The sequence below is a fragment of the Symphalangus syndactylus genome, chromosome 2 (assembly GCF_028878055.3).
Source record: "Symphalangus syndactylus isolate Jambi chromosome 2, NHGRI_mSymSyn1-v2.1_pri, whole genome shotgun sequence".
NCBI classification, from domain to species: Eukaryota; Metazoa; Chordata; class Mammalia; order Primates; family Hylobatidae; genus Symphalangus; species Symphalangus syndactylus.
Genome location: NC_072424.2, coordinates 115,995,835 through 116,013,355, shown reverse-complemented (window position 1 = coordinate 116,013,355; position 17,521 = coordinate 115,995,835). Strand labels below are relative to the sequence as shown.

General features: G+C 39.6%; 1 protein-coding gene across 3 annotated transcripts in view; it reads right to left on the bottom strand.

Annotated features, from left to right (window-relative positions):
* Window positions 1–17,521, bottom strand: part of ARFGEF3 (ARFGEF family member 3) — a 190,869-nt gene that overhangs the window by 141,406 nt on the left and 31,942 nt on the right. For 2 of the 3 annotated variants that reach the window (XM_055265344.2, XM_063622611.1), the window contains 2 exons: window positions 3,831–3,912; window positions 912–1,043 (listed from right to left, as the gene is read on the bottom strand). In XM_055265344.2, the coding sequence (XP_055121319.2) occupies window positions 912–1,043; window positions 3,831–3,912 (214 nt within the window). Of the gene's footprint in view, window positions 1–911; window positions 1,044–3,830; window positions 3,913–15,752; window positions 17,180–17,521 lie in introns of those variants that run through there. The other variant, XM_063622614.1, reaches the window with a different exon arrangement.

The following is a 17,521-nucleotide window of genomic DNA, read 5'->3' as shown; positions in this document are numbered from 1 at the left end:
TAGGGTGAGGCCGAGGACATCAAAAGAATGTCATGACTGCAGTCAGTCTTTTCTGAATGGAGAAACTGAAACCAGGAGAAGTGTAGTCTCTTATCTAAGACAAAAATCCTTCAGTGTATTTCCAGGAAGAAATGCACCACTGGATGACACCAACTATTCCTGAATATTTCTCAACGTATGTTCCTCAAGAGAGGAAAAGGACAGAATGCATTATTAAAAGCTTTCTTGTTGGTTCCTGCTGTGTTACCATGACCAAGGTGCTGTTAAGGGGCAGAGTTTCTATCCTTTCTGCCCAACTCACCATTCACTCAGAGAATATGACACACTCTGGTCAGCATAAGGGATCCCCCAGTCATGGTGATTCTTAAAAGAAAGGGAAAGCAGGAGGGAGAGATGCTATCCCTAAAAGGAAGGTGGTACTTGGAATGAGAGAGGTTAAGTTTCATAATTTGAAGGAGAAAAAAAAAAAGATGTGTATTCTGACATGCCTCCCAACTGTGGTCTTTCTCCCCCTAAACTGACCATTCTGAAATCTCAGTATATATCAAAACATTATTATTATTATTGCCTTGTTTTAACATATGCAAGCAGGCAGAATACCCAGAATAATCAGATCTACTCCACACTGGAACTACTCACATACATTCCCTTAAAAGGTTACAAACACACTTTCTAATGGCCTTTAATGCAAAATGAGGCCAAAAATCTCAAGGATTGATTGAAATTGTCCCTTTTGATGTTAAACCATCAGAGTAATTTACGGGGACCATGAACAAGAATAACAAGCATCCGTTCCAAATGAAGATGAGCTGGCATGACCACAACGCAGAGGCATTTTCAGATAACAAGTGCAGGGGATCAGGATGTGTTCCCGTCCCAATGACGCACACTCGTGGCCACGTCAAACCAACCTTCATCACTTCCACCTGCAGGTCCTCGTTGAGCGAAGGCGTCACTTTCACGGCATTCAGGATCTGATTGAGCAGCTGCTTCTCATCAGAATCTGTTTCCATGGATACAAACCTCTCTTCCGACAGAAGCTTCTGTAAAGACGCACAAGGCAGTGATCACAGATAGACTCTCCCCTGCTGCCTTATTTGGTTGTATCTTACTATGGATTGATGATCAGTTTTCTTACTGGGGAGGCATGTAGCTGGAGGCCATTAGGAAAGAACTTAACACTATGTGCCGTTAAAAAGAAACATGCGGCCGGGGCAGTGGCTCATGCCTGTAATCCCAGCACTTTGGGAGGCTGAGGCAGGCGGGTCACGAGGTCAGGGGTTCGAGATCAGCCTGGCCAACATGGTGAAACCCCGTCTCTACTAAAAACACAAAAATTAGCCAGGCGTGGTGGTGGGTGCCTGTAATCCCAGCTACTCGGGAAGCTGAGGCAGGAGAATTGCTTGAACCCGGGAGGCAGAGGTTGCAGTGAGCCAAGATCGCACCACTGTACACCAGCCTGGGCGACAGAGCAAGACTCTGTCTCTAAAGAAAAGAAAAATGCATGCAACCTTGAGTAAACGGTTTTTGGCAAAGACCTTTTCCTGCTATTGGATTATTCATTCTAAATTCCATCAAGTGAAACTCTGATGTGCCGGCCATATAAGGTATTGAGGTGGTGGGGATGGAGAATGATCACGCTAAGAGGAATCTAGCCCTACCCACTAGTGACGCACACACATATGCTTTCTAAATGTGGCTTCGTCACAGGAAAGAAGGTCTTGTAGACAAGATCGTTTTTCAGGTTTTTACCTTTTTACTTCCTAATGTGAGCTGTCATTTATCCAGGAATTATTTAGGAATCCAGAAATCTTAATGTATTTCCCCATCAGAAAATGCATCCTCCAAAAACCTCAACAAGAAGACATTCATTGTTATGAGGACTCCCAGAAGTCTACCTCACAGGATAGGCTTTTTCTATCTCTTTCTCATTTTCATAAAATTATTTCTCAGATTGTACCAAAACCCACCTGCCCACAATTTCTACTCCTTCATCTTCCCCCAGAGACACACAGATTAAGCTTCTAAAATATCTGAAACCAGCTATCAGGTCCACCTAAGTCTTGTCTTCTCCAAACTAAACCTCCTCAGGCTCCTCCAAATGTTCTCTGCCAGATAAGGTTTCACTTGTGCTTAGAATGTGGCCTCAAGAGTGGTCTGATATTAACTAGCGATATATAATTTGGATCACATTCTCTGTCAAATGAGCTCAGCTGGTTGTCACAGCACGTTCTATGCCTGTGAATGAGGCATAGAATTTCACCCTGAAACCCCTAATTCTCATTTACAAGGACTGCAATTAAGCTATTTTCCTCCATGCTGTCTTGGTGCAATTGATTTTTGAGACCCCACTATAGACATTTATATTTATCCCTATTCAATTTGTTCTTTTCCAAAGGGGCTTCGAGTTGCAGCCTGTGAAGAACTTTAAGAATTCTGATCCATCCAGTGTAATAACTCCCTCTTTTACCTTCACACCACTGAAGATCTTGAAAATAATATCTCAAACCTTTTTACTTAAGACTCCCTGAAACATTGCCTCTATTCTTTCAAAAGGATTTTTTTTTTTTCAGAATCATGTGGTATACTCACGAAAGCTCAGAATTAGAGTTTACATACAATTTATTTTTACTTAAAGTGATAAAAACTGAGACACTCTAAAAATATGCCTAAAGTTAAGAGGAGGTAGCAGGGGATGGTAAAGGGAAGACTCACAGCCCTACCAAGTTGCTTCAGTTAACACGATTCAGTAAGCCCTTGAAAATATGGCACTGCAATTTAGAATATTCCAGGGTTAAAGAAAAAAGAGAGAAGCTAAATGCAAAATCTACACAACATTCGAGAAAAAAGAACAAAAGTGACAGATCAAAACAAATTCTCAACTATTTTTATGGTTGGCCCAATTACCTTGGAGAAAAGCAAAAGGTTTTTAATAACATTATTGATAATGTTTAAAATATTCAAATGCTGCTGTGTATAAAAATATACATTATCTAATTCCAATTTGCTGGGGGAAAAAGAGCTGTTTTCTCACTATTTCATAAGTTTTATCTCTTAAAAGCTATTGGGAACCTCTCTGAACTCAAAAAGCTAACTATGAAGCAGTTCATACTGACATAAAAAAACATCTGACAAATGCCACCATGGTTTATGCATAGCCACACTGAACAAACTCCTGCAGGCTTCAACTTCACAGTGTTTTTCTCTTAGAGGCCAACCACTTTAAAAAGTATGTATGTTTATATAGTCATCACCTTTTTACCATCAGAATTACATCCATTATGTTTGGTGTAAAACACAAACCAAAAAAATCTATTCAAGCAAATCTGGCTTTTCTTGTTAAACCAAATTTCTTTTTTCTTCCTGGTCTTGCTCTGAACATAAAATATAATAATCCATTCATCAATCTAACTGTGGAATAAAAAACAAAACAAAATCTTTCCAGTTTACCATCAACTTTTATTATATAGAACCACAGATGTTGAATGTACACAAGATTTATATTGATATGAACTTGTCATCTCTTTTTTGGGATCCCTTACTCTCCTGAAAGATGTCACACACAAAAAAAATCCCTATCTGTGTGGGCTTAGCTAGGTCCACATGAATCAGTGTCTGATCACAAAGGTTCAATGAAATAATGCTGTGCACAGAAAAATTCTGGTGAATATAAGAAAATCCTGTTATTCTCCGTGGTTATTTCCTAGTTCAATCAAATTTCTGTCTGAGTCTTTAAACAGCCAGTATTTAAAATGTTAATTATTTGCCCTTTCAATGCCAAAGTGGCCTGTCAATTTCTATCATCTCATTGCATTCAGTCAAAGCCATACCTGCATCCCTGCCAAAGCATGTTGGGCCAGCTTCACATTCTTGGATTCCAAAGCCAACTGGAGAGGCAGCAGGCATTTCTCCCTGGCAAACACAAAAATAAGGACAACATGTGAGCTCAGTAAAGCTGGCAGTCAAGTGATGTAAGCCTTATGTACACCCACCCCCAAATGCCACTACACACATACACAAAAACTATAACCAATAATAAAAATGTACATGGGCTTAAGAGAAAACACAGCAAAGAAGCTGTGCAGAAATGATAGCCCATCAACCCCTTGCCTTCTTGGTATGGCTACAGGAAGAGCAAACACAAAGACTTTCACTAATTATTACCTGGTACACTCATTAGTACACACTGGGACCCTGGCCAGTCTGTGAACATGCTTTGTTCTTTCCCAAATTAACAGCACTGCTCACACCCAGCACACCTTGGGGTGAACAACTCTAGGAAGCATCATTAAGTAGATTTCTATGCCTTGCTTCTACCTCTTCCTTACCTGGAAATTATATGCATCACCATCAGCACTCTGTCTCATCAATATACACCAAAATTCTATTAGTTTGTCAATTCCTCCCCAACTCAAATAATTCAACAATTTTTAAATTTATGCTTTATAGTCTCCATCAAGAAGTAGATCTGAGTCTTGTGACAGGTTCTTAATGAACATGTTTCCAAGACAGAAATACAAACGAACCATCAATAGCATTGGCCGATAAAGAGGTGCCTAGATGCAACATTATCTAGTGTCAGGGCAGAGACAAAAAAAAAAAAAAAAAGGAGAGCTATTTGGATATTTTAGAGCTTAGAAAAAAAAAAGGGCATTAAAATATTTTAGGAAGAAACCAAAGAGCTACAAAGACAAAAATATCTGTTAGAAGCATCTACTCTAAATAATTAAACAACAGACCAAGAATTTTAATCAACCCATTATTTCCCTATGGAGTTAAACTGGCACAAAAATAAAATGTGACTTCATTTTACCAGGTTTCTCCACCCCCACTTAAACCAGAGTAGGCCCACTCTTATCCGTTTTATATTTTCAGCGTAAACTGAAAGATACATTGATTTTTAGAGTGTGAAAGCTACCACATTAGACTATAGGATTTCATTGTTGGAGAAATAAGGGTTACTGTTGTAGAACACAATGAAATACAAAGTTAATTATAGCTCTGATTTCTCCCTGTCCACTCTGCAGCTCTGCTGCTTTTCCATGGAATCCTTCCATCAGCAGCTTCATAACTGATGAAGCGAGAGTCACACACTCCTTAATATAATGCCAGCCACACAGACTATAAAAACAGACCATCAGGAAAAATGTTTGCCTTCCTAATCCTCACCTTGCCCCTCAACAACCCAATGTTACAATATCCATTTTTATATGACAATTAACACTACAGCCATTTTTCATTAGATGCATCCTTTGACAGATGGATAAATTACCCAACTGTGTTACATCCAGTTGGGTGGCTGTAACTTTGTCACTGTTATCTTATTGTCGGCTTGTCACAATTACAAGGCAAACACTGTGGTGCACTCAGTGCAGGAATAGCTGATTTTTTTTTTCCAATTTTGTTTCTTTTAGGCAATGATAACCAGTTTAATAGCTTAGAAAAATTAAATGGAGGCATGAAGATACAGTGAGAAGTAGGAACCAAGGGCAGATGGTATGCTAACAGAAGCAGCACAGAACTTCATCTGTAAACCCCTGAAACAATCAAATTTCCACCAGGATTAAGCCACTGTTAAAGAACTTTCCACTTGAATTTGGAGTCAGATTGGCCAATGAAAGGGCATAGTAGCAGGGAACAAGCGTGGGGGTCCAAAAGTCTTACAGCCTAATAGCCCAGGGAAGAGGAAATATATCCCGTAGCTATGGGCTAAAAATGTACAAATATTTAAACATTACTCACCAAGGGCACCCAACAAGATTGGATGCCATGTCCAGCAGCAACAAAGACCCTTTTGGAAATCTTCAACGTGTTGACCCTTGGAAAGCAGCAATATGTTCGCCTATCTATATTAGTCTGCCATCTGCGGATTACTGCCATCTGCAGTATTAGCCCTTGAAATCCTTACTCCACTCTCTCACCTGCTTATACATTCACACGACTGATACTGTTGACCTGAGCCAGGTTGTTGACAAATGCTAGGATCTCCAGGTTGCACCATCACCAGGAGACATCACTGAACTGTTCCCCATGCAAGCCATGGTCACTAGGCAGGACTGGTAGACGAAGGTGGTTCAACTAGGTTTTGGCTGAGTTGAAAGATATGAGCATTTAGTAGAAAGAACATGGGCTGTGGAATCACACAGACATGAATTCAAATGCTAGGCATTGAAAAGTTTTGCAGTCTCAATTGAAATACTAAACTCTGTGGGTCTTAGCTCCCTTATCCATAAAAAGGGCATTTGAAGACCAATCCTGCAGAGTTGGAGTATAATATATAGATAATATGTAGACAATATATGTATCAGAGGTTGTCAAACTTTTTTGGTAAAGAGCCCCATAATAAATATTTTAGAGCATGCATTCCAAATGGTCTCTGCCCTAACTATTCAACTCTGCTAAAGCACAAAAGCAATCACAGACAATTAGTAAATCAATGAATATGACTATGTTCTAATAAAACTTTATTTACAAAAACAGGCAAAAAGCCAAATTTGGCCTATAGGCTATAGTTTGTCCAGCATTGATATAAACAAAGTGTTCAACACAGATCATGATCTTCAGCATGGGATAGGCAAATCGATTTTTTTTTTTTTTTTTTTGAGATGGAGTTTCATTCCTGTTGCCCAGGCTGGAATGCAATGGCGCGATCTCGGCTCACTGCAATCTTTGCCTCCCAGGTTCAAGCGATTCTCCTGCCTCAGCCTCCCAAGTAGCTGGGTTACAGGTGCCCACCACCATGCCCAACTAATTTTTTGTATTTTTAGTAGAGACAGGGTTTCACCATGTTGGCCAGGCTGGTCTTGAACTCCTGACCTCAGATGATCCGCCCACCTGGGCCTCCCAAAGTGCCGGGATTATAGGCGTGAGCCACTGCACCTGGCCTCGAATCTTTTTATGTACCCAGAAAGATTTTGCACAGAACAGGGGCTAACTGTCCTGGGAAGGTCATAGCAGTGGCAAGCATGGCATCAAGATCTCCCTTAGAAAATAAATGCATTGGCCGGGTATGGTGGCTCACACCTGTAATCCCAGCATGTTGGGAGTCCAAGGCGGGTGGATCACGAAGTCAAGCAATAGAGACCATCCTAGCCAACATGGTGAAACCCTGTCTCTACTAAAAATGCAAAAAAATCAGCTGGGCATGGTGGCGTGGGCCTGTAGTCCCAGCTACTCAAGAGGCTGAGGCAGGAGAATCATTGAACGTGGGAGGCAGGGGTTGCAGTGAGCCAAGATCGCGCCACTGCACTCCAGCCTGGCAACAGAGTGAGACTTGGTCTAAAAAAAAAAAGAAGATAAACGCATTGGGGAAGTATCACTATAGACAAAGATTTCATCTGGATATTAAACCAAGGCACTCCATCATTCAACCATCCATCTGATCATCCATTCAATATTTGAGTGCCTCCTGTGTGCCAGGCAGCATGCTGAGAGCTAGGGAAGGGCCAGCAAGAACAGGTCACAACAGGTACCTGCTTTCATTAGTATTCATGGGACAAAGAAAGAAAAAAGAAAATTAGCACTTATTATTTATCTCATCTTAACTTTCACTACAACCTTCTTGCCCTTATTCTAAATTTGAGAAAACTGAGGTTCAGAAAGGTTTTGTAGCCTGCCCAAGGCCACACAGTTAAAATGTGTTGGAGAAAACTCAAACCCAAATTCATCTGACTCCCAAGACCAAGTTCCTTCCAACCTCCTTTGGTCTCATAAGATCAGAGCAAAACTAGAATAGATGTGCTTCTTAACCCATTTTAGTTCTTACACACACACACACAGACACACAGACACACACACACAATCTGGCAAAGGACCGTCTTCCTAGAGGAGGGTGCCTATCATCTGAGGGAATCCACAAGTCCCCAAACCTCAACTCTACATGGATCCCAAGTTAGGAGTCCCTGTCCTTAGGGTAAAGAACTCTGCTCAACATTCAAGGTCTGTATGAGAGAAGAGGGCAGTGTAACCTGGCTGGGGTTCTGCTAGGACTGCCTTTGAAGAGATGCTACACTGACCCCTGGGTAGCTGTGTGTGTGTGTGTGTGTGTGTGTGTGTGTGTGTGTAGGTGTATGTGTAGGTTACTATAAGCATTTTATAGTAAATAAAATTCTATTGTTGAAATTGAGGACCAATATTTTAAGAAAATGTCTACGTCAATAGTGCTATTTATTGCAAAGTAGTTGCTTCTGACCATATCTTCAACAACAAAATAGATATTTACTTAAAATGAAATGCTTAAAAACAGGGTTTTTTTTTGCTAGTAAATACTAGTAAGAACAAAAGTGTACCCACCAGTCTAATGCTCTTAAACAGCTAAAAAAGTCAACGTGAATGAGAACAGTTTACTGTAGTAGTAACACAGTTGGTAGCAGGGCCATAATAATCTGTATCCAAGGCCTCTCATCCCCTCAGACCCAGCAGCCCCTAGAGTAGTATCACAAGCCTCAGATCCTGACTTCAACTGGAAATGAACCCATATGCAAAAGAAGAAAATTCATGGGGCATAACTAATTTTGCTGCTTGCTCTGTGATATCATAAAAACCCTCCTACCTTCATTTTTTCTAAAAGTGATTTTAATGAAAGAGAAAACAGTCCTGTTAATTGGGTCTCAGGATGAAATTTATAATGAAAATGCAACATGGCACACACTAAATCCCCTTTGCACACACTGTACTGGAATAAATCATCTTTTGATCTTTCTAGATGCTGCCTCATTGGGAAAAGGGCATAGCAAAAACCAACATTCGATTACATTAAGCGATTATTTTTTATGCATAGGCACGTGCAAATTTATTCTTGCCTAACTAAATAAAGGCAGTGGCCCCAGGTTTCATATCCTGACATGCCATTTTTCTTAAAGAAGAATAATTAGCAGTGCTGCATATGCATGAGGAAGGCATCATCCGCACTGTGATGCTGCATCTGGTCATGTCGAGGAGACTAAACCTATTTCCTTAACTGCATTGTCATGGTTAACAGACCAGCTTTTTTAGGCTGACAGGTAACAATGGACAAAGGGAAATTAAAATAGGCGAACAAAAGAAGAGTTAGGATTTACCAATAATTATCTTTCAATACAAGCACCAATGTGAACTTTTTAAAAAAAAATTTGTTTGTAAGTTATTGGGGTACAGGTGGTATTGGATTACAAGAGCAAGTTCTTTAGCGGTGATTTGTGAGATCCTGGTGCACCCATCACCCCAGCAGTATACACTGCACCATATTTGTTGTCTTTTATCCCTCGACCCCCTTCCACTCTTCCCCTCAAGTCCCCAAAGCCCATTGTATCATTCTTATGCCTTTGCATCCTCATAGCTTAGCTCCCACATATCAGTGGGAACATACGATGTTTGGTTTTCCATTCCTGAGTTACTTCACTTAGAATAATAGTCTCCAATCTCATCCAAGTCATTGCAAATGCTGTTAATTCATTCCTTTTTATGGCTGAGTAGTATTCCATTGTATGTATATACCACAGTTTCTTTATCCACTCATTGACTGATGGGCATTTGAGTTGGTTCCACGATTTTGCAATTGTGAATTGTGCTGCTATAAACGTGTGTGCAAGTATCTTTTTCGAATAATGACTTCTTTTCCTCTGAGTAGATACCCAGTAGTGGGATTGTGGGATCAAACGATAGTTCTACTTTTAGTTCCTCAAGGAATCTCCACACTGTTTTCCATAGTCGCTGTACGAGTTTACATTCCCACCAGCAGTGTAGAAGTGTTCCCTGATCACTACATCCACAAGAAACATCTACTGTTTTTTTTTATTTTTTGATTATGGCCATTTTTGCAGGAGTAAGGTGGTATTGCAATGTGGTTTTGATTTGCATTTCTTTGATTAGTGATGGTAAGCATTTTTTCGTATGTTTGTCAGCCATTTGTATGTCTTCTTTTGAGAAGTGTCTATCCCACTTTTTCATGGGATTGTTTTTTTCTTACTGATTTGAGTTCATTGCAGATTCTGGATATTAGTCCTTTGTCAGATGTATAGATTGTGAAGATTTTCTCCCACTCTGTGGGTTGTCTGTTTACTCTGCCGACTATTCCTTTTGCCATGCAAAAGCTCTTTAGTTTAATTAGGTCCCAGCTTTTTCTCTTTGTTTTTATTGCATTTGTTTTTGGGTTTTTGGTCATGAAATCCTTGCCTAAGCCAATGTCTAGAAGGGCTTTTCCAATGTTATCTTCTAGAATTTTTATAGTTTCAGGTCTCACATTTAAGTCCTTCATCCATCTTGAGTTGATTTTTGTATAAGGTGAGAGATGAGGATCCAGTTTCATTCTCCTATATGTGGCTAGCCAATTATCCCAGCACCATTTGTTGAAAAGGGTGTCCTTTCCCCACTTTATGTTTTTGTTTGCTTTGTTGAAGATCAGTGGGCTGTAAGTACTTGGGTTTATATCTGGGTTCTCTATTCTGTTCCACTGGTTTATGTGCCTATTTTTATACCAGTACCACACTGTTTTGGTGACTATGGCCTTATAGTATAGTTTGAAATCAGGTAGTGTGATGCCTCCAGATTTGTTCTTTTTGCTTAGTGTTGTTTTGGCTATGCAGGCTCTTTTTTGGTTCCACATGAATTTTAGAATTGTTTCTTGTAACTCTGTGAAGAATGATGGTGGTGTTTTTACGGGGATTGTGTTGAATTTATAGATTGTTTTTGGCAGTATGGTCATGATTAAGTGGGTTTCATACCAGGGATGTAGGGATGGTTTAACACATGCAAATCAATAAATGTGATATACCATATAAACAGAATTAAAAACAAAAATCACATGATCATCTCAATAGATGCAGAAAAAGCATTTGACAAAATCCAGCATCGCTTTATGATTAAAACCCTCAGCAAAATTGGCATACAGGTGACATACCTTAATGTAATAAAAGCCATCTATGACAAACTCACAGCCAACATAATGCTGAATGGCTAAAAGTTGAAAGCATTCCCTCTGAGAGCTGGAACAAGATAAGGATGCTCACTCTCACCACTCCTCTTCAACACAGTACTGGAAATCCTAGCCAGAGCTATCAGACAAGAGGAAGAAATAAAGGGCATCCAAATCAGTAAAGAGGAAGTCAAACTGTCCCTGTTTGCTGATGGTATGATTGTTTACCTTGAAAACCCTAAGGACTCCTCCAGAAAGCTCCTAGAACTGATAAAAGAATTCAGCAAAGTTTCTGGATACAAGATTAATGTACACAAATCAGTAGCTCTTTTATACACCAACAGCGACCAAGTGGAGAATCAAATCAAGGACTCAATCCTTTTTAAAATAGCTGCAAAAAATAAAATACTTAGGAATATACCTAACAAAGGAGTTGAAAGACCTCTACAAGGAAAACTACAAAACACTGCTGAAAGAAATCATAGATGACACAAACGAATGGAAACACATCCCATGCTCATGGATGGGTAGAATCAATATTGGGAAAATGTGAACTTTAAGTAACCCCAAATACATTCCTGAATGTTAGGCTGATTCCATTTTGATGCTCTGGGTGAGAAGAGACACGAAGATATCTTACATTTCTGAGGTCTGCTTATACTCTAAAATTCTAGGATTCTGTGATCCAAGCCATTTATCAAGTAACTGTCTGAATTTCTTCACATCATAATCATAGCTCTGGTTGAAATGGCTTAGATGTGGCTTACAAAGTAACATGCTACACATGTTCCTATTTACTATTTAATTATAACTTTTGAAGGTAGACATTTAATTTTCAACCAAACTGAAACTAAGAGAGATTAGGTTACTTGTCCAAGGTCATATGTTTGCAAATGACAGAGCGTGATTCAGACTTAGACCATCTCTTTTCTTTTAAAAAAATATTAAATAGACACAGGGATTCGCTATGTTGCCCAGGCTGGTCTCAAACTCCTGGCCTCAAGTGATCCTCCCACCTCAGCCTTCCAAAGTGCTGGGATTACAGGCATGTGTTGCCATGCCTAGGCTAGGCCATTTGTTTTGAAAATCTATGTCCTCAAGCCTATGCCATAACGTCTATGCAGAGAGCCAGCTCCCACCAACTATGCGTAGGGCACACTGCTTTAAAGTGGTAATTCAAAGGTCCACTATGTTAAGAATGGGGACAGGCATCAAACAAATAACGTGAACTCTCTTATTTCGAGTGATAATTCATGAAGCAATGCATTATGTTGACAGTTGGTGTGTAGTTATGAGAAGGTGTAGGCAGTTTGGATATGTGGAAAAAATTTGGCTTTGGAACTAGCTGCTGAGTTCAAGCCACAGCCAGCACCTTTCCTGGTAGTCATGCTGTTTCCTAATTTGCATATGAAAGGTTTCTACCCTCACTGTGGTGACACTCAGGTTGTTATTATTCATGTTAATGAATATGGGTCCTTTACATTTAAACAGTTTACACCAACATTGATGAATTTTCATTGATTAAGGTTTTTGCCAGGGCCAATTCCATTGAGCCAACTGGAACTAAATTGGTTCCTTAATTGATTTTCTCTACAGTGCAGTTAAAATGTTTCCATTTCATTTCTATTTTAATGAAATTATTTTTATCAGTATCAATCCTTTTCTATTTCAAAACAAAGATTGGATTCACCCATCAGGCACTGTTTCAGGCCCTAGGGATATAGCTGTGAACATAAAATCCCTTTTCTCCTGCAGGCTTTCAAGATTTTTTAGCAAACCTATTGCAATTATTAAGTTGAGCATATGAAATTGGCATTTGTGTAGGTCAGAAGAGGTTGAATATTGGCAATGTCATGATTCAGTCTAGTAGAAATAATTCTAAATAATATAAAATGGTTATGCCTATACTTTACCTCAAGATATCAAATTTTATTGTTCATGACTTTCTTATAAAAAGCACACACGTATATAAGGAAAATCCGAACAAGCAGAAAAACAAACATAAATATATACCAATGCAAATCAATTAGGGCATTATTTAAGAAAGAGCTCAGCTGAATGTTGGCAGTGGGTATTTCCAGATAGTGACATGGGAGAATTTTTTCTTTTTTTATACTTTCCATTTGTACCGATTTTAATACAATAACTCTAGAGTATACTTGCATAATCTGAAGAAAATACTTTTTAAGCTTGACTGATGTAAGGAGAGTGGCAGCTGAGTCACGGAAGTGCCATTATTTAAACCTCCAGCATGCCAGTCACCGTGCTAAGAGCTCAGGCACTTGATCCCAATAACTCTCACAACCACTCAATAAGGACGGACAAATACAGTCATGTGCCGCACGATGGTGTTTCCATCAGTGATGGACCACGGTGGCCCCATAAGATGATCATAGAGTTGAAGATTTCCTATAACCTGGGAAATTTCCTATCATAGCGGTCCTAACATCATGCAACACTATACTCACATGTTTGTGGTGATGCCAGTGTAAACAAATCAACTGTGCCGCCAGTTGTATAAAAGCATAGCATATACAATTAGGTACAGTACATTCACACTTGATAATAATAAACAACCATGTTACTCATTTATGTATTTTCTATATTCTTATCATTATTTTAGAGTATACTCCTTCTACTTATAAAGAAAAAAGTTAACTATAAAATGGCCTCAGGCAGGTCCTTCAGAAGGCATTCCAGAAGAAGGCATTGGTATCATAGGAGATGACAGCTCCATGCATTTTACTGACCCTGAAGACCTTCCAGAGGGACAAGATGTGGAGGTGGAAGATAGTGACATTGACGATCCTGACCCTGTGTAGGTCTAGGCTAATGTGTGTTTGTGTCTCAGTTCTTAACAAAAAGTTTAAAAATTAAAAAATAAATGAAAGCTTAAAGGCCAGGCATGGTGGCTCATGCCTGTAATCCCAGCACTTTGGGAGGCTGAGGCAGGTGGATCACCTGAGGTCAGGAGTTTGAGACCAGCCTGACCAACATGGAGAAACCCCATCTCTACTAAAAATACAAAATCAGCCGGGCGTGGTGGTGCATGCCAGTAATCCCAGCTACTTGGGAGGCTGAGGCAAGAGAATCATTTGAACCCGGGAAGCAGAGGTTGCGGTGAGCCGAGATCACACCACTGCCCTCCAGCCTGAGCAACAAGAGCAAAACTCCGTCTCAAAAAAAAAAAATAAATAAAAATAAAATAAAGCTTATAGAATAAGGATATAAAGTATTTTTATACAACTGACAATCTGTGTCTTAAGCAAAGTGTTACTTCAAAGAATCAAAAAATTAAAAAATAAAAAGTTTATAAGATTAAAAAAGTCACAGTAAGCCAAAGTTAACTTATTATTGAAGAAAGAACATTTAAAAAATAAATTTAGCGTAGCCTAAGTGTATAGTGTTTATAAAGGCTAGAGCAGTGTACAGTAATGTCCTCGGCATTCCCATTCACTCACTGCTCTCTCACAGACTCACCCAGAGCAACATCCAGTCCTGCAAACTCCGTTTATAAGTGCCCTATACAGGTGCACCATTTTTTATCTTCCATATTTCATTTTTACTGTACCTTTTCTATGTTTAGTTACACAAACACTTTCCATTGTGTTACAACTGCCTACAGTATTCATGTAGTAACATGCTGTACAGGTTGCCTGGGAGCAATAGGCCTACAGCCTAGGTGTATAGTAGACTATCATCTAGGTTTGTGTAAGCATACTCTATGGTGTTTGCATAATAATGAACTTGCCTAATGACACATTTCTTGGGACCTATCCCCATCATTAAGCCATGCATGACTGTATTATTGGCATTTACTGATGAGGGATGGAGGGAAACAGAAAAAAATCACTCCTGGACAAGAGGTAGGGCAGGCACCGGACCCCTGAGCTCATGCCTTGGCACATGAGACCTTAATGGTTACCATTTGTCAATCTCAAACTACATTCCAAGAATGATGTTTAACATTTTACACACAGCAAGCCAGTGAAGATTTTTTTTTTGTACTAAGACACTCCTTTCTTTCTGTCCATTGTCAATCCATTTTAACATTTCCTCACATTATCTCCCACATGTCAATTTTACAACTTCCCACCGTGAAATGCTGTAAGCTGCTCCTCACCGCCATAGACACACTTAATTCCTCATGCAGCCACTTCTCATGGCACCGTGGAAAGTGTCTGCTCTTTAAGGTTTTTATAAGAAGCTCTGTGTCAATATATATAAAGAAATTAAATATTGGTATGCCTTGAACTAGGGTTTCCTTTTCTAGGAGCCTTTTCTAAGAAAATAATCATAGATACAGCAAAGTTTTCTATGTAAAGATGTTTACTATATCTGTATGTATAATGTAACTGAGGTTAAAGAAATCACGGTACATCTATAGAATGGAATAGGTAATACATAATCACTAAAAGTATTCTAAAGTTTTTTTGACACAGGAAAATACTTTGAAAATATTATACAAAAATATGAGACTATCATGCAGATTATATACCACAAATGGTTGTCCTCTTGAATAAAAACTTGCACACACATACAGCATAGGCAGAGGACAGGGGGAGAGATTGGAAAGAACTTTCCCCCAACACTTTGCCTTTTGGGAATGTGGATGATTTTGGTTTTATTATTTACATGTTTCTACATTTTAAATATCTTCAAAAGTAAAACATGTTACCTTTAGAATTAGGAAGAAGGTTGCCAGGTGCGGTGGCTCACACCTGTAATCCCGGCACTTTGGGAGGCCGAGGAGGGCAGATCATCTGAGGTCAGGAGTTCAAGACCAGCCTGGTCAACATGGTGAGACCCCCCCCATCTCTACTAAAAAATACAAAAATTAGCTGGGTGTGATGGTGCGCACCTGTAGTACCAGCTACTTGGGAGGCTGAGGCAGGAGCATCGCTTGAACCTGGGAGGCAGAGGTTGCAGTGAGCCGAGATCACACCACTGCACTCCAGCCTGGGAGACAAGAGTGAGACTCCATCTCAAAAAAAAAAAAAAAAAAAATTAGGGAAAAGGTGAAGTTAGCCTGAGCCTACAAGTACATACACATGCTCTCCCTTTCCTTCAAAGCTTTATGGCCTGAACACTGAATGCCTGTTTCCCTTAATGGCCTCAATATCATCCTTCCTGAATTCCTCCGTGCTAACTTCATCTCCTCTATCCAGTCACCACCCTTTCCAATTTATCAATAACTGAGCCATATTCCTCGAATAGCTTCTCTTTTTTCTTCTCCCTAGAGAAATGTCCTTACCATCTTTCAAACATTTCCTGAATTGTTTCCTCTCCCTAAAGCCTTCTTGACTGAAGTGAGGCTTGTGATCCTAAAATACAGTTACCTTAGCCAAATATGTCATTTAAAATCAGTCTACTTAACCTTGCTTCTTCCTTTCTGTGACATGTTTTCCTACAATCAAGCTTTCAGCCTTAGAGTGTGGATATACTGACAGCATGAAACATGCCTATGGAAATTGCTCTGCCCTGCCCTGGATCACAGAACACATGCATTTTGTTACTTAATGATTTTTTTCATGATGAAAATGCTCCAGCTGGCAATCTGGAGTTAGCACCCTGCCTGGAATCTCCAGCAGGAGCAGCGCCCTTCCGCCAAGGAGTGGCAAATGCAAACAGCAGCAGCAGCAGGTTCCTAACACAAACACTTGAATTTTATGGAACAAGAGAAAAGTAGTGGGAAAATACCATCACCATCTTTTTTTTTTTTTTTTTTTTTGAGATGGAGTCTTGCTCTGTCACCCAGGCTGGAGTGCAGTGGCATGATCTTGGCTCACTGCAACCTCTGCCTCCTGGGTTCAAGAGATTCTCCTGCCTCAGCCTCCTGAGTAGCTGGGATTACAGGTGCCCACCACCACGCCTGGCTAATTTCTGTATTTTTAGCAGAGACGGGGTTCCATCATGTTGTTCAGGCTGGTCTTGAACTCCTGACCTTAGGTGATGCACCCACTTCCCAAAATGCTGGGATTACAGGTGTGAGCCACCGTGTCCGGCCCCATCGTCTTTTTTATACGCTGATAACCTTATGCAACTGTAGAGCTACCTCTTAAAAAAATGACAACTCTATGGCATAAATATCTTTCAGAAATGTCTATGCTACAAAAGACAGGTAACTTAAAAGCAAAACAAAACTAATAATTTTGAGAAAAAAAGACTGACTTCATATTCTCTTCGAGACTCACTGGCCTATTAAAGCTCACAAATAATGCATAAATAGATGTATTATAATTTCTTATAAATTAAGTACCATGACTGCAAAATGGTCAACTAAAGTAACAGTTTTCTAGGAAATAAAAATTTCCAGGTATGGTGTCAAAATGCCTTATGAAACCAGTCCATTACCAGTTAACACAACAGTCAGAACTAAAATTGGCATTCTAAATGACTAATAATCCATTTGTGAGAAGCACATAAGAGTTTTAGTAATAAATAGAGCATTTCTTTAATAAATATTTATTTAGCCTACTACATGTCCAGGCACTGTGTGAAATGTTAGACACATAACGATGAATGAGACACGCGGTTCCTGCCTACATGGAACCCATAGTCTAGAGGAGGTAACAGACATGTGATAATATGGAAACGTAGGTACAAGGTAATGAACACTTGTATGAAGGT